Source organism: Dermochelys coriacea, chromosome 3 (assembly GCF_009764565.3).
Source record: "Dermochelys coriacea isolate rDerCor1 chromosome 3, rDerCor1.pri.v4, whole genome shotgun sequence".
In the NCBI taxonomy this organism is placed as follows: domain Eukaryota; kingdom Metazoa; phylum Chordata; order Testudines; family Dermochelyidae; genus Dermochelys; species Dermochelys coriacea.
Genome location: NC_050070.1, coordinates 70,075,029 through 70,099,738, shown reverse-complemented (window position 1 = coordinate 70,099,738; position 24,710 = coordinate 70,075,029). Strand labels below are relative to the sequence as shown.

General features: G+C 41.3%; 1 protein-coding gene across 5 annotated transcripts in view; it reads left to right on the top strand.

Annotated features, from left to right (window-relative positions):
- Positions 1-15,426, top strand: part of BACH2 (BTB domain and CNC homolog 2) — a 276,014-nt gene extending 260,588 nt beyond the window's left edge. For all 5 annotated transcript variants that reach the window (XM_038394078.2, XM_038394080.2, XM_038394083.2 and 2 more), the window contains 2 exons: positions 972-1,178; positions 8,402-15,426. In XM_038394078.2, coding sequence (XP_038250006.1) covers positions 972-1,178; positions 8,402-8,881 — 687 coding nt within the window. In that variant the 3' untranslated portion in view covers positions 8,882-15,426. The remainder of the gene's footprint in view (positions 1-971; positions 1,179-8,401) is intronic.
- Positions 15,427-24,710: the final 9,284 nt, after the last annotated feature.

Here is a 24,710-nt window from a genome sequence, read left to right as displayed (position 1 = left end):
TTTGGGGTTGTTTTTTTGTTTGAGTTTTTTGTTAGGTTTTTTTTTGTTGTTGTTTTTTAGGGTTTTTTTTGCGAGAACTGTGGGAGAAAGGGTTAGAATTTTCAAAATCAAGAGATGACTGATGTGTTTGCATTCAGCTATGACATCAGAGCAGGAGTACAAGAGCTTAGAACAAATGTTTCAATTTCAATAACTGAGGTTTTAGATTTTTTTCTAGTAAATGTGACTTCGTCATACTTTTTTTTTTAAATGGAATATTAGTAAATGTCTGTCTTTTTTTACATATTTTAGTAAAGAGAGAATAAGGATTGTTTTCAGTTACTCTGACCCTTCCAGATGACATGGTGCACTGTTAATTTGGACTGCTTGTAAAACCAGTCCTAGATGCTGTTATATATAATTTGTGATCACATTGATGTTTTCAGATTGCATTTTTAACATGGCAGCTAGTCTGGGACTTAATCCCATAGTTCATTTGCAGATAAAACTCCCACTGCAAAATTGGACCTGATCCTGTGTGGAGTTTGGCATCCTCTACCCCCATTGAAATCAGTAGCAATTAACTGCTCCCATAACGCATTTTCCACTTGAGAGGATTAGGCTCCATGTTTGTGTAAGAGAGTCTGAGAATTCCTTTGAAGTACTAGTTTCATAGGGCCAGATTTTTAGCAGGTGTAAATCAGAAAAGCATTGTTGATTTCAGTGGAACTACATGGGTTTACAACAGTTGAGAATCTGGCCCAAATAATTTATTTCCCCCACAAAATCAATCAAATGGCAGCAGTAAGCTTTGGTGGATGGGTGGGTTGGTTGGTTTGTTGGCTTTGCTGGGGTGTTGTTTGTTACCAAAGAGATTATGAAACTTTTGCTGCTCCATTTGTTTGGGGAAAAAACAATTAAGTGACACAGCATTGTTCCTACTGCATTAACCAAGCAAATTGTAACTTTATTGGTTGTTCTTTTTGTTTTAGGTGAAGCTTCCTTTTCCTGTAGATCAAATCACAGATCTTCCACGGAATGATTTCCAGATGATGATAAAGATGCACAAGTTAACCTCAGAACAGTTAGAGTTCATCCATGATGTTCGCCGGCGCAGTAAGAACCGTATTGCAGCTCAGCGCTGCCGCAAAAGAAAACTGGACTGTATTCAGAACTTAGAATGTGAAATCCGCAAATTGGTGAGTGAGTTGTTGTAGCCTCAATTAAATCTGATAATAGGGCTGTTGGTTGAATGATGGACAAATATTCAAAACACTTCCAGTGCAGTTTTTAGTTAAAGTTCAACGAGGTAAATCTCAATAACCAACTTACTTTTATTTCACAAAGGCAGATAGCTGAATGGGGTTTTTTGTTATTGTTTTGGTTTTGAATCAAAGCAGTTACACTTTACCCAGATACACACTTGCATGTATATGTCACTAGTTATGTCAATCAAAATACCTTATGATAATCTCTAGGCAATGCTGTTCATAATGGCAGGGAGGAATATGTTCTTAATTTTATTTAATTTCAGTACACAAACTAATTTTTCAGTGATACTTGATTTAGAGTGTCAAGCACTGGACTGGAAATCCAAAATACCAGTCTCACAGCCTCAAACCAACCCTCTATGTGGCCTTGTACAAGTTACTTAATCTTTCTGCCTCACACAAGTGGGTAGTAACAGGACAATGTCTTTAAAATACTTCAAACATGCCAAGTATTTGTAGACCATGATTATTATTACTATGATGGAGTGGAGCGCTCAGGTGTATGAAATAATCTCCATGTTGAGATTATTTTCTTGCATTTAGTGCAGGGTGGTTGGGTTTTGTTCTGAATGTTTCAGCTTACCACACATTATTTTCAACTTCTTAATTTAGCAAGTAGACTGAAAATATAGCAAAGAAACCAAAAAAGCCTTGAGACAAGGAATCTAAATATCCAAAGAAATGAGAGCTATCCAGCAATAACACTAGAAAATCTCTGAAACCAAAGTAATGTTGTCCCAAACTCACTGCCAGAGTTTCATTTCATGGCTATGACCTGATCAGAAAACCTCGTCTTTTGGTCGCAATAGCACTGGCCTGAAAGATAACTTCAGAAAACATTCTCTGTTCTAACACTGCTACCTTTTTCTATAACACATTCCATGACATTTTTTGCCATACAGAATACATTAAAAGAAGTAAATGAAGCACAAAAGTTAGGAAATGCCAAAATTAAGGTAGCTCATGCAACCTTAACTCTGCCCTTTTGCGTATACACATTGTAAGACCGTGTTCACTTTCAGGATCACATACTAATTTTTGCATGAGAAAACCAATAGCAAAACTCCCATTGACTGACTTAAAGGCTCAAGGCCTTTATTTGAAATTGTCACACTGTGTACCCCAGGGTGACCAGTAAGTCTCCATTTTTTCATGTATATAATATCACCTGAAGTGCTTTATTTTTTTTATTAAGGATGGAATTTTTTTCATTGTCCTTATTTTCCCAGACCTCCGCAACCTCCTTTACACTGGTGATCTAAGGATGGGAAATGTGTGAAATGCTATTGCATGCTTCTCACAGACCCATCCATCCATCCACTTGCATTCTCCCTTGTCTGCACATACATAATATACATTTTCTTACATGATTTATTCATCTCAAGACGCACTTGGGCATCTGTTTATTTTTGTTTTCTTGGTGGATTTATCAATATTTTGGCTGGTGGTGTTTTTTCATGTAAACTGTTCTTTGTCTCTTTCCCATTCTCATGGCTGTGTGGAAACGATATAGACTCATAGACATTAAAGTCAGAAGGGACCATTATGATCATCTAGTCTGACCTCCTGCACAATGCAGGCCACAGAATCTACCCACCCATTCCTGTGATAAACTTCTTGCCTATGTCTGAGCTATTGAAATCCTCAAATCATGGTTTAAAGACTTCAAGGTGCAGACCATCCTCCAGCAAGTGACCTGTGCCCCATGCTACAAAAGAAGGCGAAAAACCCCCAGGGCCTCTTCCAATCTGCCCTGGAGGAAAATTCCTTCCTGACCCCAAATATGGAAATCACCTGAAACCTGAGCATGTGGGCAAGATTCACCAGCCAGACACCCAGGAAAGAATTCTCTGTAGTAACTCAGATCCCACTCCATCTAACATCCCATCACAGGCCACTGGGCCTATTTACCATGAATAGTTAAAGATCAGTTAATTGCCAAAATCATGTTATTCCATCATACCATCTCCTCCATAAACTTATTGAGTTTAATCTTGAACCCAGATAGGTCTTTTGCCCCCACTGCTTCCCTTGGAAGGCTATTCCAGAACTTCACTCCTCTGATGGTTAGAAACCTTCATCTAATTTCAAATCTAAACTTCCTGATGGCCAGTTTATATCCATTTGTTCTTATGTCCACATTAGTAACTGATCTTAAATAATTCCTCTCCGGTATTTATCCCTCTGATATATTTATAGAGAGCAATCTCATCTCCCCTCAACCTTCTTTTGGTTAAGCTAAACAAGCCAAGCTCCTTGAGTCTCCTTTCATAAGACAAGTTTTCCATTCCACGCATCATCCTAGTAGCCCTTCTCTGTACCTGTTCCAGTTTGAATTCCAGTTTGATATGTTCTTCTTTGAGTGATTGCTCATGTGTTTTCCACAATAGGTGTGCGTGCTCACCACATGCACTGGTGCCAGAAGTTTTTCCCCTAGTAGTACCCGTAGGGGGTGATTGACCCCTGGAGTGGCGCCTGCTTGGCGCGTTATAAGGGGATCTGCGCGCTCCCCCCACCCTCAGTTCCTTCTTGCCACCAGTGAGGGTGTGTCGGAACTGCTCTGCTCCAGCTTTGCTGTAGCTTGTCCCCAGAATCGTTCGTTCATTCAGTGTTAGTACCTGTAGTTAGGTAGCTGTTTAGTAGTTTAGTTAGTCAGTGAGCCTGGGCCGGGGCATGCCCAGCGCCCTGGGGTTTAGTCATGTGGCTCTGGTAGCATTCTATGCCAAGCAGTGACCCAAACACAGACTGTTTGCACTGCTTTGGAGAAACCCATTTCAGTGAAAGGTGCAAGATTTGCAAGTCGTTAAAGCCTTGGATCAAAAGAGAAAGGGACATTAGGCTCTGGGCCATCCTGATGGAGTCGGCGCTGATCCTGATCCCGGGATGCCTCTCCGAATCGGTATCCAGCGCCGCTCCGAACCAGTCGGTACATGGCGACCCTCCGGTGCCATCGACCAGTCGGCACCGCTCCCTGTCCACGGGGCATGCCAAGAGGGCCAGGAAGACTCCCTCTTCGTATCAGCACTGAGAGAAGTCTGGGACAGAGGCTAGGCCCGTGTCGGGCAGTCCTTGATCCCCACTGCAGGATTTCCCATTCAAAAGGAAAGCTCTGTTTGCGGAGGAAATGGATACAAGGCTGCATGGCATGAAAGACTCCGCACGATCCTCTAGACTCTGAGCCTCTATGTCCCAGCTCCAGCAAAACCTAAGTTCAAGCCACAGCAGACCTCCTCCCAGGCTGCCCTCCCGAAGTACGAGGCCTCCCATAAGAAGCAGCAGGACTATAAGAGACACCCTCAGAGGCAGTCTCGGCCTGCCCCCCCAATGTGGGTCCTCCAAGGGCAAGCAGGCGGGGAAAAGGCATTTTTCACAGGATGCTTGGGGGCAGCCCACCAGTCCTCATCAGGGATCCACCCCCAATAAAGCTCCCCTTCTCCCAATGGTTGTGTGCTTTCCTCCTGGAATGGTCACGGCTAACCTCAGACAATGGGTCCTCAACACCATCTCCCAGGGTTACACCCTCCAGTTTACTTCCTCCCCACCTAACTACCCCCCGCCCCAGTCCCCCTTGGGGGACCCCTCGCATGAAGCTCTGCTCGAGAAGGAGATGGGGTGGCTTCTAGGTCTAGGAGTGATAGAGGTGGTGCCCAAGAAGTTCATGGGCAAGGGGTATTACTCCCATTATTTCCTTATCCCAAAGGCCAAAGGGGGGCTCAGGCCCATCCTGCCCCTCCGAGATCTGAACCCAGTACATGGTGAAGCTCAAGTTCCGCATGGTCTCTTGGCCTCCAACATCCCCTCCCTGGATCCCAGGTACTGGTATGCTGCCCTTGATCTACAAGACGTACTTCAACATCCACATATTTGAGGGGCACAAGCACTTCCTCCGTTTCATGGTGGGACAGAATCATTAACAATTCACGGTCCTCCCGTTTGGTCTGTCCATTGCCCCCAGGGTGTTTACAAAATGCATGTCGGTGGTAACGGCCTACCTCAGACAGCGGGGGTGGGATCCAGATATTTCCCTATCTGGACGGTTGGCTTGTCAAGGGCACCTCCTAATCGCATGTGAGGGATCACGTGGCGCTCCTCCTGTCCATGTGCACCGCCTTGAGCCTGTTGGTAAACAACACCAAGTCCCGTTAGTCCCGGTCCAACACATAGAGTTTATCAGGGCGCTCCTGGATGCAGTGTCGGCCAGGGCCTCTCTCCTGGCAGACAGATTCAAGACCCTGAAAGGTCTCATTGACTCGGTCACAGGGTTCCCAGTGACAACAGCCAGGGTTTGCCTACAACTCTTGGGTCACATGTCAGCGTGCATGTACGTGGTCCATCACGCCAGAATCAGGATGAGGCCCCTCCAGCTCTGGTTCGCCTCAAAGTTCTCCCAGGCCACGGACAGGATGGACAAGGTTTTTACTGTGCTGAACTCTGTGGTCACCTCCCTACGGTGTTGGTCCGCCCCAAAAACGTGCTCCAAGGGGTCTCATTCAGGGACAAGGCCCTGTCATTGGAGCTGGTGTCCGATGCGTCGGACTTGTGTTGTGGGGCCCATGTGGGGAACGGTCTTTCATAAAGACAAAGTCCAGTTCAGCCCACACCCTGCGTTCCTCCCAAAGGTGGTCTCCGCCTACCCCATGGGTCAGGACATTTTTCTACCGGTCCTCTGCCCCAAGCCTCACGCGTCCAGTGAGGAACACCGTCTCCACACGCTTGATGTGTGGCGGGCTCTGACTTCCTACCTCAAGCAAAACAGGCCATTCAGAAAGTCCTTGCAACTGTTCATCACCTCAGCTGAGCGCTCGAGGAGCCAGCCAATTTCCACTCAGTGGCTTTCCAATTGGATCACTTTATGCATCCGTTCCTGTTATCAGCTGGTGGGTGTCCTCCCGCCACCCATTGTGAGGGCACACTCGACTTGGGCGCAGGCCTTGTCGGCTGCCTTCGTGGCCCACATTCCCATCCAGGACATTTGTAGGGCTGCCACGTGGTCTTCAGTTCACACGTTCACCTCGCACTATGCAATCGTCCCCCAAACCAGGGATGACGCCGGGTTCGGCAGGGCTGTCCTCCGTCCTGGGAACTTGTGAACTCCTACCCACCTGCAACAGATATAGCTTGTAATCACCGATTGTGAAATAAACATGAGCAATCACTCGAAGAAAAGACAGTTACCTTTTCCGTAGCTGGTGTTCTTCGAGATGTTGCTCATGTCTATTCCATATCCTGCCCTCTTTCCCCTCTGTCAGAGTTGTCTCTCAAGAAGGAACTGAGGGTGTGGGGAGCGTGCAGCTCCCCTTATACCACGCCAGGCAGGCACCACTCCAGGGGTTGTTGGGGGGTGCTCCCCCCTACGGGTACTGCTAGGAGAAAAACTTCCAGCACCAGTGCACATTGCGAGCATGCACACGTATTGTGGAATAGACATGAGCAACACATCTCGAAGAAAACCAGTTACGGAAAAGGTAACTCTTATTCCAATAATGGGTCTGAAGCTGACATAACAAATTGATGCCCATTGTCATCTTGCAGCTAACTTTCATACATGCACTTTTTTAAACGATCAAGAGCATCTTCAATATATAGCATGAATTACTGGGTGAAATGCAACACCCTGTTTAATGGAGGCAGTCGGATTAGATGATGATGGTCCCTTCTGGACTGACTCTGCTTTTTTTTAATTATTATTATTTTTTAAACTTTATAATTTCAGGTCTTTTCTTTACATTTTAGCAGCTTTTTGCATTTTTGACAGTATTTTTAATTAAGATAAACCCTGTGGTCTCTTTTAGAGTGTGTATGTGCATGCACACTCAGTCTACCTACTCAGCAATACAAATTGTCAGAAATTTATCACCCTGATTCGCCACTCTCTCCATTGAACACAGAGTTCAGTCCCAGGTCTTTGTTCTGATTTTCATAGCTCTGCGTGAAAATGGTCCTGGCTACTTTAAATTGTTTCTTTAGTCCTTGCTACAGCCACCCAGAAGAGCTTTGTTCCACTGGAATAATGAAACTGTCTAATGAGAAGAGACCTGTGAGGACAGGAGACAGCTTTCACCTGAGCCTCTAGAACTTGCTGCCGAACAATGACCATTAACTTTGCTGCACTCAGAGCAAATTATTAAACCCAACTATCCTTATTCTTGCTTACACCTTAATATTTTTCTATGTTAATTAAAAAAACAAAGCAAACCTGTAAGCATGTCCTTGCCGGCAGGGAAAGGAGAGAGATCTCATTGGTGTATTTACTTGTGGGACACATTCTAGTACAATAGTGATGGGTGCCAATATAAGATCCTGAGTGGAGGGATCTTAGATAAATAACACAGAGGTCAAGTGCGACCACAGTTCACTAGTTCCTAATGGCTAATGTAGAAGAATTGCTCGTCTAATTCACACATAATGAAATTCACTTGTGCAGAGGGCAGCATGAGATCTTCTGCATCACCATAAGGCTCACTTAAAAGATTTGCCTGAGAGAGCGCAGAGTACCCCCCTGTTTGCTACAATCTCCATGGAAGTCACACATGCCAGCTGCATACAGGCTGGAACAGAAGCAGGCTCTGGCAGGGACCATGGGATCATTTTTACATTAGAGCCTGTGGTCCCAACAACCTGTCCAACTCGTGCAGAAGGGTGTAGTTATTTGTAGGCTGGAATGTAAACCACAGAGGGAATGCATAGTTGTCCCACGGACTGGGGTTTTAGGGTGAATTTTACTTCCCCAGCCCTTCCTCATTCCATCTGCTTAGAACCCAATTTCTCTGACTTTATGCAGCTAGTGGATTTCTCTCATAGAAAGTAGTCATCTTCCAAAAGTGTGTTTCCTGTGACCACAGTATGACTGAGGAAAACAACGGCCTTCCAAGAATTAGCGGCTTTATTCTCTTCAAACCAAACATCTTGCAGATGGTAGCATGCAATTAACAAGTCCATGCAGAGCAGGTGGAGGACAAAGTATTGCATAAAGAACACGGCTGCTACTCTGAAAAGTATTGCATGTGTCTGTGACTTATTCTGTGCCATACAAAATCAGAATGTTGTCTGTAATTTTACATAGTGGCTAAAGCAACATGTAAAACTGGAATAGAGCCTTAACTGCAGTAAGTGGCCTTTTGTGAAGCTAAGATGCCTTCTTTCTCTTTCAGGTGTGTGAGAAAGAGAAATTACTGTCTGAAAGGAACCAGCTGAAAGCATGCATGGGAGAATTGTTAGATAACTTCTCATGTCTTTCCCAAGAAGTGTGTAGGGATATGCAGAGCCCTGAACAGATTCAAGCCCTGCACCGATATTGCCCTGTTCTCAGGCCTATGGATCTACCAACAGCCACCAATATCAACCCTTCACCAGCTGGAGTAGAGCAAAACCTAGTGACATCCCAGTGTGTTGGGGAAGGCATGCAGTGCTGCTCAGAACAAGATTCTGTGCAAATAGGAGCTCATTGGCTACCTAACAATGTCTCAGAAAATTGTACAGCCGGAAGAGGGCTTGATGGAGCTGCCCAAGGTACTTACTCAGAAAGAGAGCTTCCTCTAGAACAGAGTAGCCAAACAGTGACAGTAGACTTCTGTCAGGAAATGACTGATAAATGTACAACAGATGAGCAGCCTAAGAAAGATTACACCTAGTGACTTGTAACCTTACATTACACCTGGTCAGGTGTTCTTCAGTCAGCCAGTGGCAGCATTCATTTGTTGTCTAGAAGAACGTATTTGGTGCACACTACAGTGGTCTTAGCAGCAATACTGTTTTTAAGTATTCCCTCCTCTCTACAAGCAGGAGTTATCTTCACAATGGTGCTATCCCTTGCTCAGGCAGGGAATTAAACAGTGGCAACAGTGTCTGTTTTTGTATGTTAATTTCAATCTTAACAGGGATGGACATAACACCTCTGAGGACCCAACTGCAGCTTTTTTCTCAGTGACCCATGTCACAAAACCCTAACTCAGGAATTTCCTCTGAATGTTCAATTTTTCATTGAAGACAGCTTCTTTACACATCAAAGTTTTATAGCTAAACTGTACATATTATATATAATATATATAAAATATATATATCCATATGCAAAAGTCCCTGCATGCCTCAATTTTTCTCATCCTACAACTGGAAACTTTCATTTATATTGATAAATAAGTTCCAACATTCCTTTTTTGTCTTTAATGCTAGAACTAGTTTGGTAACTTGTTACATGATTTGTTGTTTTTTTTCTTGGTTCACAGTTCAGCAATATCATTCAGTTTGTACTTATTTATAAAATTTTAATGTTGGAAGCTTATCTGAGATTTTTATTATAGCCAGGTTTTTGTTTTTAGCACAGCCATTTTGTGCCGTTTGAGCAATGTGGATTTATTTTATTTTCTTGCAGATACTGTACAGTAATGGTCAACTTTGCCACTTGCACTGAGTTTCTGGTCAAACCTCTTTTCATAATGAAGTTGTGACTTCAGTATAACTTGAGTATACTGTATTCTTTACTTTATAGTTGAAAGAAAATTATAAAGTTTTAGCTAATAGAAAAAACACTCAGGAGATGATTATGTAGGAAGAACAATCTTGCCAAATACTGAATTCACCAGATAATGTGTAAAAGAAAATCTGCTTGAATATTTTTATATTCTATTTCTTTCCCAAACAAAATTTAAATGCTGTTAATGATGCTTTTGGACTATATGGTAAGCTGTATTTTGCTCTTTAATAAAATATAAAAAGTGGATCAGTCAAGCATATGTTCCTAAATTGGGGTCCAAGGTCCTCAAAGCCCATCGAAACAAATGGAAACACACCTATCAATTTCAATGGGTTTTGGATCAGACCCCGAATCTGCACCCCTTCCCAGGCAAGTAGTCACTACTCATACATGTAGTCTAGTGGCTCTCAACCTATTTTCCATTGTGGGCCACATGTGCAGCTCTCTTGTGTGTTATGTGGGCTACATCCACACAATATATATACTACCTGTATGGACCTGAGGATGTCACATGGGCTGCAGCTGTGTGCTGAGTGGGCCACAGGCAGGCTGCAGGTTCAGAACCACTGGTATAGTCCCATTGGCCCTGATTTTGATCTCCCACAAGTTTTACCCGGTTGTTATTCCATTTACTTCAGGAGACTTACTCTTGATTCTCATGGGTGTGAGATCAGAATCGGACCTATTGAAATCTATCTGACTAGTCATGTAGGAAAGAATTGCAAGATCAGGCCCATTACTGAGACTTGCAGATGTTTGCTTACAGAAGTCAAGTGAACGCTGTATCCCCTAAGGAGCAAAACATTACCTGATTTTGTTGCTTACCCTTTGAAGTGTTGTGTCCTCTTATTCTACAGCATTGTCATCAGCACAAGTCAGCTTCTAAAACAGTGCTGTCTCACAGGAGGCTGCTCAGAGAATTGGCTTAGTTGTAACTGTATTGAATTTGTATCTCAAGTGATCCGGTGAAACAGGTAATCAATGAATTGTGTTATGATAGTGTGGGAAAGCAGCTTTCCAAGCATAATATCTATGTACAGCATAGACAAAAAAAAATCCTCTTAACATTTTTATTATTAATTAGTAGTAGTAGTGTCAGTATTAGTATTATTATAAGTGTATTGAATTTTATTTTGTAATTCTTTGCCCTATCTGCGCCAGGGTGTGTGGCTAGTACTGAGGCTTTATCCTGGACAACACCACCCATGCTCTACAGGTTGACATTGTTCACTCTTGCTGCAAAATTGACCAGCTGGGCACACCTGTTTGAAAAAGCAGCTTTTCACAAGCACTAAGTGACAATAGGTTCTATTGTGCTAATGTTTACACTACGGGTGTGTGCTGGTGCTTTTTTGAAGTACTCAGTAAATCAGCATCTTTTCCTGGAGGAGGAATCAGCTCCCTCTCTCCTCTATTTTTGTGTTTTGAGATTGTGCTCATGGGCTGTCACAGACTTGCCAGTCTTGCTTCTGCTCTCTTCTCCCAAACGACAGTAGCCTAGCTACGGAGAAGGAAATGCATATAGCATGTGCCATGTTTGTTGAAAAATGTGGGTTTTTTTCTGCATGTACAAAGAAATTAGTATATAATGTAGGATATATGATTTTTTTTAAAAAAAAATCATAATTTATGTTTAAGTATTAACCGTTTCTGTGCAAAATCCTTATCTTTAAATGTTCAGAGATATCCAAATGCCACAAATTTCTAATACACACAGTTGAAGGAGGAGGGGGAAGTCATCCTTTCTTCTAAAATATAGTGATCTAAATATATTTGGAACACTTCCCACCCCTCCAGCCATGTTGTGCAGGAAACTGATCCAGAAGCTCTTTCTGGGGAATTTGATTTTCCTTTGAATTCATTGACTTTGCAGAGATGTCTTGTTTCTGTGAGACCATAGTGAAAGCTAGATTTAAAACTAAATGTGAATCAAATTATAGCGTCATAGCTATTTTTTTTGTCAACTGACAGTATTTTAAAGACTTTCTGTTGCCTTTTTTTTAAGCGACCTCCTAGATAGATAGATAGATAGATAGATACAATTGAATTAGCTTCCTGACATGAAGATTTACCCTGCTAATGACTCATGTGCAACTGGTACTCTTGACCTCATTCCAACGGTTAAAAACAAACAAACAAGCCACCACAGAACATGTGCTGCAGCTCTTGGGATCGACCCGGCTCACTCTAGTGCTGGGCCTCCTGATTTTCTTTTTCATGGGAACTGATATTTAAAACCACTGCTCAAATAAGTGTGTGTGTGTCTCTCTCTCTCTTTTCAAGCTTTTCATGATGTTTGATTCATTCTTCGCCATTAGAAGTGACTGGTTTGTCATTGCTTCCTTGACCTATATTTACACATAGATGTGTTTGCTCTTCTGAACCATGTGGCTCTCAAAACTGTTACTGGGTTAACTTTAAAGGGAAACATCTAGGAGAATTAGCTTCAGAACTGGACACGAGTCAAAATAAACAATCTGTGGTGAGATATTAAAACAGTTGAACAAAAAATGCAATTTTTAAAAAAAGTTAACTACAATATTTAGCAAATGAAGGGGTTTAGCCAACAAAAATGCATCTTTTAAAAATAAGGATCATGCAGTTATTCATGAAGAAAGCTGCAGTTTGTGGTCTCTAATGTATTGCTTTGAAATTTGTGCTAAGGTTGTCATGTTGAATGCTGCACCAATATAGCATGAGTGTGAATTCTTGAGCATCTAGCTTTGTCCAGTCTACATCTAGTTCTCCTTTTTATTTACCTTTGCTATACCTGTATTGCCAGAAAACCTCATTTCATTTAGGCTTATTATACTTGTGTCAAATGAATACTACATTATATAATGTATTTGTTTCTCTGCGTTATCTGGAGGTGCCTTGGAAGTAATTAAAGTTCATTAAAAGCTGATTCTGGAACAAAGAGGTAGCGGTGAAAAAAAGTCAGCCATGTTATCAGGACATCTCAATATTTATATCACAGACTTCCTAACATATGATGACTCAGGCGTCAGAGTTTGATGCTGCAGTATAAAACTATTATTTTATATATTGTATGTGTAATTTATTATGTCTTTCTAAGGATATATGCTGCTTATAAGATGCACTATATTTTTGGATCTAATCCTTGTATTTTTCCCCCCCAAGGAAGTAAAAAATGTTGTGTTGCAAAGGCAAACCACAGTGATTAGTATGCCAACTGCTACCTCTCTTTAAAAGGGAGAGTGGGAACTAGATAAAAGGAACTTTCTCAAACAGAATAACTGGCTGCCAGAGAAGTTATTAATGCTGATAGTATGGTTGTTCATCCTAACTTCAACACTTTGTCAAGGCTTTATTTTAAAAAGCTTAAATAGAAATGCATATTTGTATAGTTAGATTCTTAATATTTAATCTTACGATTGCCAATGAAAGAAAACAAACCTGTATGCTGGAGTTGGCATAATCCTATAAGAGAAAATTTGACCCTTTTAAGGAAAACATGATGAAACACTCTAATTCCAGAAGTTAGATCACTTCCTCACTGGTGTTATATATTCCATTGCTGTTCATGTTAAAATAGAAATAAGTCTGGGATTAGAGAACAGAACTGTACTGTGTTTTACCATAAAACTTGGGGAATATTAGTCAAGCCTACACAAGTTTGCATTCTAATCTACTTCAAGTCCTCCACAATTAAGCTGATTGCTCCTCATTTAAATCAAAGTAATCTTTTCGTCTCCTGCCAATTTGAAATATGTTTTGTGATGATTTGTTAGCAGGTTCCATTGTCTACATTTGCATCATTTTAAATATATATCTTTTAGGTTCTATCTAGGGAAGGATTAGCTTCAGTAAGAGCAATGGAGTTGACGATGTAGCCAAGAGGATCTGCTGAGTATGGCATGTCTTAATGTTTCTAGTTACACCTTACTTTAGATAAAATAACATAAATAATTTATATTCTGTTGCCTCCTACAACATATAATGTGTATTTTCTCTACACATCAAAATTGTATTGTAGTTTCTCTGCCAAGGCAATCCAAAACTTAGTTATATATGTAGTTACAGTTAGAGTGTGTCTGTTCACCTGTTTATAATACATATATGTAGATTTATAATACTGTTTGGAATATTTCATGACTCAGGCATCAGAGTTGATGCTGCAGAATACAATATATGTGTATATACATGTGCATTCAAAAAGTGTCTTTATATTAAAAAAATCTATTGTTGGTGGATTGTAGAATAATAAATTATTCTCCTTAGTGTGAAAGATATAACGGCATTACTTACAGTGACAAAGTGTACAGTATTTTCCTACACTCCACCAAGATAGGTAGTATTTATATCAAATTTTTTACTGTAATACACATATAATGCTGCCATTGGGCAAATAAAATCCCCTTTTTTGGCAGTAAGGAATCCTTAAAACACTTTTTAAAACTGTGACATAATAATTAGCCAAATCAAACAATAGGAAAAATAACAGTTGGGTAAATCCCATTCTTATTCCAGTTTTGTTAACTTTATATGAAATAGGCGTTCATGTAGGTGTAATCGACCCACATGATTAAAAAACACACATGGAATGCAGAAACTGTCCCTTTGGGCTGATTAGGGGCATACAGAAAATAACTGACTCTGAAAAAGTGAATATGACAGAATTGTCAATATTTTATTTCATCTGCTTCTTAGAACTGGAGATGGCTCCAAAACCAAACAGGAGAATGCTTGGATCCACAGACTTTTGGGAGAGTCCAGAATCTGAATTCAGGGCCTAGGTTTCACACCTGGGCCCATCTCTATAACAGGGCCAATCCAACAATCCTAAAGTTTATGGTGTGATGGGGGAGCGATTTCATTATCTGGATTGTTGTTCTCTCTTGGATCCATCATACTTAGAACACCACATTTTCCTGAGACAATGTTACCCTGCATTTGTACTATAACCGAGAGAATTGTGTGTGTGTAGATACTGTACTAGCTACTCATGCTCTGACTGAAAGTATCTGGATCCTTCAGACTAGCAGAGATTATACTAAACACTTTGGTGATCTTTGATGCTTGTTGTTTGCTATTAATTTCAAGCATCACATTCTGATTTCAAGAGTGGAATTGCCCTAAGAGTTTGTTCCAGAACCAGTTGGATACAAGTGCACCTCTAATATATGCCTTACAGATTTCAGAGGCCATATTCAAAACAGGGTTTTATCCATGTATGCAAGGGGGTGCAACCTCTCTTCTCTTCCTCCACAGGTCAAACAGTATATGGACAGTTTTCACACATATCTACCTGTATAATCCTCTGTACCTCTCATAACTGGTCAATGACTGTAACAGGTTACATCAGGTGTTTTTCTACTTTTTACACAGATTCTATGCGATTTAATGTAACTTAATTCAATGCATCATTTTATTGTACTAGTTCTTAAGCTTGTCTTTATTATTTTTTTCTAGGTGACTGTGGTTTCTTGTGATTTTTATTGTATAAACGAGATGGCTGTTGATGCTTATTCTCTGTTACTAAGAATTTTTACCTTTTTGGAAAAAAAAGCATTGTTATGAACTAATGAATTTAAAACTTCATTTACTCATTGTAAATACAGTATTGTGCAAAAAAAAAAAAAACTTTCCATTCATTTGAATTGCTAGTATTAACTGAATTTTGTCTAGACACCATTTCTGTTGATGAAATAAAGACATATCATTATGTATTGTATATCAACTTTTCTTGTCTCTGAAATTAATGTCCTATTTATTAATGCAAGAGTAATGGTTTAATTTCTGGACGATATATGAAACGTGGTTAATCCTTGACCCCATGACAAAACCTCCACCTACTTAGGCCCAGTACAACACAACTGGTTATCTGTGCTGCAGGCAGGTCCATTGCATGACTACCCGAGGTGTGTTGCTGTAGGACTGAGTGTACGGAGTAACTCACATAACTATATCCCCATAATATTGATTCAAGCTAGTTCTGCTCATCCTTCGTTCTCAACATCACTTAAGTAACCACTGTATTTTTTAACAAAACCAAGAGAAAATAGAATTGTTTCTATGGAAATGCAAAACAAAGCAAAAATTCCAACCCAGAACAAACAAGCAAACAAAAATCCTTGCAGCATTTGCAACCCAAACATTGCAGCATTCCACTAATGAATGGAAACGAGACTGGCTGACGTGTTAGCATTTTTCAAGCTGAGAGGAATGGAAAAAATAAAGAGCGTAAACAAAAGAGTAAATTATATTGTTTTAATAATGTTAAAGGTGGTGGTAACTCAGACAAGGAAGTTTACTGCGTTTTTTTTAAAGTCTCTAGGCTGCAAGCCCCGCATCACATTAAGATTGCCAGGAAGAAGGGGACAGCAATGTAAGCTGCCTGCAATCCCAAGTCCAGCTGGAGGCAAGGAGCTGGCCCGCACAATCCACAAAGGCCTTGATTCAGTTTGACTTAAGAGCTTGCTCAGTGCTTTGCTGAATCGGGGCCAAAGTGGGCATGACCTAGCCAGGCCCGCTGGGAGATGCACACTAATTCAGCGCGCTGCCCAGGAAGCCTCCATCGGGGAAGAGCTCCTATAAAGCCTTTGTCTTTTTGTAGACAAAAAAGTATACCACAGACTGCCCAGCTTTGAGGATAAATGCCTCTGCCAGTGCTATTGTCCCTGGAGATGTAACTTACACCCTTTTGCTTTTACAGTAGTAAACCTGGCCTGTGATGTTTAAACCAGCAGTGCCCTTATAAGTAAAATCAACCCCTCTCCTTCTGAAAAAAAGAACGGTGATACTACACTCAAGAATCTTCCTGGAAAAGCTGGAACATACATCAGCAAAGGTCCCTTTCCTCTCAAGTTTGTCAGAAGATACTTCATCATTTATATCTCCATACAGCACATACTGTACTCCCAGGCGGTAGTCAAGCTTTGTTTATCCGCCCGTAAGAGGTCATCCTGCTTCTTTAATGGCTGGGATTTTTGGTTTCATTTTTCAGTTTAAAAAAAACGAAAACAAAAAATCCCCAAGCAATAGCTTAACCAAACAGTGTGTAACTGAGGCAATGATCCATCCTTGAGAAGTATGGATGGAAGTCATTAAAACTAGGGTAAAAGCACTATGCAAGCTCAGTGAGCAGCCTAATCGCTTTTTACACTTGGTGCTTTTTTTTCTTTTGGTGCTTTTTACTACTATTTCTGGGTAGCTGTCAGAGCCACAAAGGCGTTGCATGATTAGGGAGACTGACATACCAACCACCTAGCTTGCTTAAAAATGTGATTCTCCACTGGAACAAATGAAGTATTTATAACAAAGGCAAGAACTGAGAGTGTGTCATTGAATAATGAATAGGAGGAGTTGAATAGCACGTAACCGGGGACAGTGATATGGATAGTCTGGGAGAGGGTGCCTTATTTTTAAGGTACATGGGTTGGAAGTGCGATTGTCCTGGGTCATGCACATATTAGAAAACTAATTATCCAAAGCAGCTATTTCCTATCAAACCATGAGGCCACGTTTTTTTTCTTTTTTACAGCCCATATAGGAACTGATGGAATAAACAAAAGAATGAGATCTTTATGATCCCCTTTAGGATCTCTCATTTAGCAAACTGAAGAAGAATGCATAAGCTTCACATTAAAAAGCAATCAGCCAATTTGATTTTGTGTATTGTTTTGCAGCGAGGGTAATGGTAATGAGGGAGACAGTGTCAGACTGGCAATTAATCCCTAAAAGAATGTGAGCTTCACCTTAGCCCAGGTTGCTGAGCAGCAGCATGGATTTAGATCTCTTTGTAGCACACTCCTCCAGGTTGAACAAAGTCCTGGTGTCCTGCTTTCATCTTTTATTCACGGGCTGGTGGGCCCCGGGGAGTGAGATGTAAGAGAATCTTTCAGAAAACCATCATATCTAACTAATGTTTCCTTGCAAATGTCTTAAGTCTTACTACTCCTTTGAAAGTATAGAGCTTGCATCTTACAGAGATGAGCACTACAGGCCTAACAACAAGTTGTGCCTCCCAAATGTTCTCCAAGGAGACTGTGCCATTTCTGCAATAACTGCACACACGAAGCAGCTGCTGCTTGGTATATATGAGCAAAATCTTGAGTTTTGAAGCAGGTTGTTGGCCCACAATGGGAGTCAGGCTACGTTGCTACAGGTAATGGCATAAAACTTGGCGGTGTGTAAAGCAAGGGCTTTCTTCCATGAACTGCATCATGCTTTTTAGCTTCAGAAAAAATGGAGAGGCTGCTTTTTTGCTTCCTGCTGAGGAATGGTTCGTACACGATTCCTTGGCTTGTTTCTTGTCCCCAGAGTGGCATTATTTTTTCATGATAGATGATAGTTCTAGGAGCATGCTCTGAAAGATAACAAGAGAAAGAGAGTGAGACTGAGTGGTCTAAAAGAACACAAAGAGGTTTGTTTGTTTTTTAAAACCACCATTATTAACCCAGATTCCATCAAAATATAGTTGGAATTTTTAAAAAATCTGTTTAAGTTTTAATACATTTACATTATACTGCCTTTTGCAATTGTAACAGAAAGGTCCCTATTGTATTTATATATAAAAGGCCAAGTTAATCACTGCTGTAACTCCACTGAAGGGCCCAGTCCTGCAGTCCTGATGCTGGAAACATACAAGCAAATGAATGCACAGCTTTTTTGTAGGTTTGCTAGAAATGCATGGACAAAGCTACACTCAGCAGAGCTCCAGTTTCTAAAAATCAGCCTGATCTGTATTAATATACACATTCCTCAGACAGGAGATCCCTGAGTGCCAATTTCTTATCAGCCCACAAGTTTGTCATTTTGAGTCTGTATGGTCAGTGAACCTGCTGGATGGCTAGTTTAGTGGATCAAGTAAACTGTACAGGCCCTTGGTACTTCAGGTGTCTTCATCACAAACTACATTGGAGCACACCTGAGCAGAGTTCAGTTTGCATCATATAAATAATCCAGAGCATTCAAGAATTAGGACAGTCATAGAAACAAACTGCATGAAAAATAACAGCAAGAGCTGATGGAGGAACACAACCATAAAAAATTAATGTTTAAAGCTTTTCCAACATCTGAGTAGCACAGAGCAACTTTTTTCAGTTTGTCATCACAATGCTATGTTTTGATGGGGCTTAGCTGGCATATTCCATGTTGTTCTGAGTATCAAACAGACCCATAACATTATTTTAATATACAGTTGTTTCCATTTTCTGGTTCAGCGCCTTAGGGTGTGGCAGGTTTCAGTTTAAATTAATGGCTATTTATTCCATAGGTTCTCCCACAAGGATGGTGACCATTTGTGTGTACTGAAAAGATTGTAAGAGCCCAAGCTGAAAAGCAGGCTCTGCAGCTCTCCGCATTATCTCCAGTCACTACTAGCCATTTGCCCAGTGGGAAAATAACCCAAAGCTAAATGGAGAAGTAAGCAGCAGGGGGGTGGGGGGAGAACAACTCTCACTGACTTCAGTAGGGCCAGGGTTTCACCCATTGATACCTTCTCCCTGGCAAATGAAAATCAGAAATCCAGTTTGGGCCTGATTGTGTGAGGTTCTGAGCACATGCAACTCCCATTATCTTCACTGAGGATTGAGGACACTCGGGCCTGGCCTAAACTACAGCGTTAGGCAGCTTATGTCAACCTGATTATGTCAGTGTATCTACTACAGCCTTGCTCCCGCTGATGTAAGTGCCCTACTATTCCAACATAATAACTCCACTTTCACAAGAGGTGTAGGGCTTATGTCAGGGTAGTTAGGGTGGTACAGTGTCCTTGTAAAACATCTATTACATCTATTGGCTGTCATTCTTCTCAGTTTCCAAATTTCCAGTCTCCACTTCAAGCCGGGCTGCTGCCCAGGCTCCCCGCGGAGAGCTTTGCTTTCCCCTGGGATCCTGACTCCCTGCTCCGAGCCAGCCTGCTGATCAGGCTCCCCACTCCAATCTGCACTACCCGCTCCCCGTTGGGAGCATAGCAGCCGACCGGATTCCAGGTGTGGATCTCCCTGCCAGAAGCCTGGCTATCTCCCCGCACTCCACTCCGCTCCTGGGCTCTCCACCCCCCTGCCAGGAATGGGGCAGCTGCTCCAGGCTTCTCAGCTCCCTCCTCCCCAACGGGAATGGGGCAGCTGACTGGACACCAGGTGCAGATCTCCCAGCCAGGCTCTCTGCTCCCCACTGGGTAATTACTGCAATGGCTGTAAATCGACCTAACATAGTTTATAAAGGTAAGTTTATAGTGTAGACATACCCTCAGCAACTAATGGGATCAAGCTCAAATAGGGTGTGTCTACACTATAAACACTATTCCATGCATTAGCTCCGCTTTTCTTTATTTTTGTTCCTGCCGTATCCCAGTCAGCAAGGGTAAGGGATCTTGTCCTTCCACTCATGACTGCTTGAAAAGTAAATTTCTCCTCTCTCCCCTTCTTCACTGTTTCAAGGGAGAATTCTGATACCTCATTTTCTGCTCCCCATTGAGAAGTTTCAGGTAACTCCTACGCCATGAACTAAATAGCTCCCAGTTGCCTGGCATTCAGTGTAGACAAGCACATTGCACTCGCTTGCTCCTGGACACAGTCATGGGAGAAGTTCTACTGAAATCAGTAGGCCTCCTCATGAGAGTAAAGTTACAGGCATAAAGATTTGCAGGATCAGATCCTTCAACTGGTCCACTTTGTGTCTGATCTAGTTAATATCACAATGAACCCAAAGGTTAAAATATCACTAGTGTAGAAAGTAAGGACTCAAGTCTCAGGAAACCCTCACTCATGAATGTAATTGTGTTGAAGTCAATGGGTCACTTCGCATTGACATCAATGTGACTACTTGTCCAAGGGCGGACTACAGATCTTAGGAAGACTTGCAGGATCAGGCCCTGAGGCAGGATTCCATTTTCTCCTCAGTTACATGGCTGCAATCCCCCTTGATTAAAATGAGGGTGGGGGTTATAGCTGTGTAACTGAGGGCAGATTGGGCCCAGAAAAGCTAGGTGTACATCTTCCATGTGAGTCCTGGGCAGCGTTTAAGATGGAGCCATATTGATGTCCTGATTGCCCTGCTGCACTGCAAAGGTTCCTCTGGAGCTGATGAAATTCCCCACTACTGTGGTTTTGGAACCTCTGCGCTGATCGTTCTTGTTGACATCAGCATCCACATAGATGACTAACTCCTTGAGTCAGCTGAGGATTTCATGACAACAATGATAGCCATGAGACTATCCTAGCTTGTTGCAAGCTCACTTATACAGCAGGTCATGCTGTAGTTGTTGTGTTTGGGTCAGGTGAAGGCAACTGAAAATTATACCTGTATCATGGACTGAATATTCTCTACCAACTTTGTGGCTGTAGCACTTCTCTCCTGTCAGAATGAAGGACCTATTTTGGTGGTCTGGCCTTATAGGGTAATGGAACTAAAGGATTTTCAGAGAACTCTGAAGGAAAATGTTGTTTCTCCAAAGGATTGCTCTGTCCAGAGGATATTTTAACAATCTTTTGACCTCCCCTACCGAAGTGTCCCCTTGATGTTCTCTTTCCCAGGTTCACTCTTACAGGTTTATGAATCACCTCTGACAAATGAAGTGATAGGCTGCTCATGGTTAAAGTCTTGGGTATAAGCTGTGTAAAGATTTTTAAAATGCTTATGACATGGCTGTGCATGAAGCAAAGGAATGGCTCTTAGTCTCTACAAAGTTTCAGACAGGGGTTCTTTAGACAGCTTGACTAATCAGGACTGTCTCTGCTCAGTGGCTGGTCTGAGTCCCACATCTGGTGGTGAAATTCATTGTTTTGCAAATATAATTGATCTGATCCAGAGCAATGCATTAGCATTCATGAGGACAGAGCTGTATCCCAAGTGGCAAACTCAGTTTAGGACAGTATTGCTTAGAAGTACTCCAGATGTTGAACTTTTTGCTAGATCTGTGTTTAGGGTCCAATTTTTTCCTGACTGGTGAGGGTCAGTTGGGAAGTACTAGGAAGATGCTGCTAATCTCCTTGACCCTTGTCAATCTATATAGAAATTTGTGTTTGGCCAGGAGGCTGCACTAGTTATATTGATCAATGATCTCCTGGTAATGGATAAAATCAAGCATCTATGACGATATTGTTAATTCTGCCAGCTGCCTTCAATATCCCTAATCATGGGATGTTGTTGTTTCACATTCAGGCCCTAGCAGCAGTGGATGGCATTGATTCTTTTGTAAATTCAAACTTTTTGTCAGAGAGAGAGAGAGAGAGAGAGATTGGACAGCAGTTGTAGGCAATTGATTTGCTTCTCCTAGGAATCTCAAATATAGGGTGCAGCCGGGTTCTATCTATAATGAGGAGGAGGACTTGTGGCACCTTAGAGACTAACAAATTTATTTGAGCATAAGCTTTCGTGAGCTACAACTCACTTCATCGGATGCATGCAGTGGAAAATACAGTGGGGAGATTTTATATACACAGAGAACATGAAACAATGGGTGTTACCATACACACTGTAACAAGAGTGATCAGATAAGGTGAGCTATTACCAGCAGGAGAGTGATTACAGACCTAAAAGTGGCAATTCTTCAACAAAAAAACTTGATTATCACTACACCTTGATTATCACTACAAACTGTTTCCCCCCCACCCCCCCACCCCCCCGCTCTCCTGCTGGTAATAGCTTACCTTACCTGATCACTCTTGTTATAGTGTGTATGGTAACACCCATTGTTTCATGTTCTCTGTGTATATAAAATCTCCACACTGTATTTTCTACTGCATGCATCCAATGAAGTGAGCTGTAGCTCACAAAAGCTTATGCTCAAATAAATTTGTTAGTCTCTAAGGTGCCACAAGTACTCCTTTCCTTTGTGCGGATACAGACTAACATGGCTGCTACTCTGAAATCTATAATGAGGGGCTCCTGGAAGGATTAATGGGGCAGAGATTGTGATGTTTTCAGATGCAGATGATAACCAGCTTGGCTCTATCTCATCCAATTGAGGTGATATTGCTGAGTGCCTTAATCAAAATCTGGTAGATGAAAGATGAAATCATAGATGAAAGAAAAAAATACATCTGAGACCTATTCTAGCCAAGATAGAGGTGATGGTGGTTGTTTGGGGAAGCAATCAAAAAAGACAGAAGAGATAATGTCAACCCCTTTGTCTGAGGGTGTTTTCCCTCAATTGATTGCCAAAATTAGAAATTTTTTGATCAATGTCAATGCAGAGTGGAGAAGTATATTTCTAGCTGTTTAAATTGTTGTTTGAAAATATATTTAGGTTTTGTGCTGTGTAGGTTTATCAGGTTTCAGTGGGGCAATTCTTTGTCTGGATTATTATTTTAAGTCATTATTAAACAGAAGTAGAAATAGCCTTTTTTGTACTTCAGTTTACATTTTTTAATTTTTTTTCATTTTTATTGCCTTATATTAAGATCAAATAATTAATCTTTCCAATGCTCCTGACAGGGAAGTAGGTAAATAATACCATTTTTAAAAAATCTAAACCTTATTGTATGGTAACACTCCCATTGATGTAAATGGGAACAAAGTTTGGCCAATACTAAGTACTTTTGACAGTTCCAGCCATAATGTATAGAAATCACAAGGATAGGGAGGCATTAGACACATTATGGTATAGTTTTTTTTATTTTCTAGGGCAACAGTTTTTTGTGGTGCATTGGAAGATTTGTATTGTTCTTCATCAAGCTCTCTTAACAATATTTATACCAAATTGCATTTGCTGCAATAGTGATCAAATTGTATGTAACAGCAGGTCTGTCTTGGGATCGCATGGACACATTGTGCGCAGGTAGTGATCGATTAGCTGATGTGTGTATACAAATTTCAAAATGCTGGTGACGTTCACACAGATAGTGATCCATGAAGGGTGTTTACCATAAACACTTGCATGCTGAACAAGGTGTGCTGCTTTCAAGAACATTGAAATTGTTTAGTTTTGCAAGTTGAATATATTTCTTTCAAAGACCTGACCCAAAAGGCAAAATAGCAGCTATTGTCATGCCCTGTATTTAAGAATGGCAGGCAAGGCTGTCATTAATTTTCATTAAGATGCTGCTTAAGTTCTGTCCTGTTTGTTCTGGTTTTACTGTTTACCTTTTAAATAATCCCATTCTATTATATTCCAGTCCTTATGCTGCACTTATAGTATCTGAATGCCTACCAGCAGTGCATTAAGCATCATGACTAACATCTGTCATGAGTTGTTTGTTCTCTCATCCTCTCTCCATGGGAGAAGCATGTGCAGTGGAGTGTCTTGTTTTGGTAGGGGTTTTGGTTTGTTTTTTAGAAATATGCCTGTTGCTATGTATTTATATAGCAAGGTCAAAGAAAATGCACTTTGTACATGTAATGGGAGGTTTGTCTAGTTCCTGAGGGAGTTCAATTCACAGACAGATTGCCCCTGAAAAAGCTCTGACTCCTGCACAGATGAGCTTTACCCTTTTCATAGAGAGTCCCACTGTGCCAAAGGATCATAGTTGTTATCCAGTGTCTTCATCCTGGAGCGCTATGCAGTTTTTCAGATATTCTGGGCCCAGGCCATAGAGCTCCTTGAAGATAAGGACCCAGACCTTGAACTTGATTCAGAATTCTATGTCAAGTCACTGTAGGGAGCAGAGGACAGGTATGATTTGCTTGTGATAGCCTGTGTTGCTGAGGAGAAAAGAGACCTCAGACTCAAGCAGACACAGAAAACCAGCAAGATGGACTCTGATCCCTCTCTCCTTCCAATACTGGAAAAAACAAAGGGGAAAATGATGACACTGTATTTAAGAGAATGAGAATTTTCTTCTGTATGGTATTTGCTGATTGTCTATACGTTATAGAGACTATGACACAATTGAAACTGGCGAATACAAATGGTAATGTGCTGAAAAATGTACAAATATACTTTCTGCTTATTAGGCAGAAGTTCAGACATACATTTGTAATGTGTAAAACGGTTAGTTATTAAAGAATGGGGGAATGGAATGATATGTATTCGAGGGCCCACAGTGTTTTGAGAGTAAGCTTGTTTTCTTTTAAAATCATTT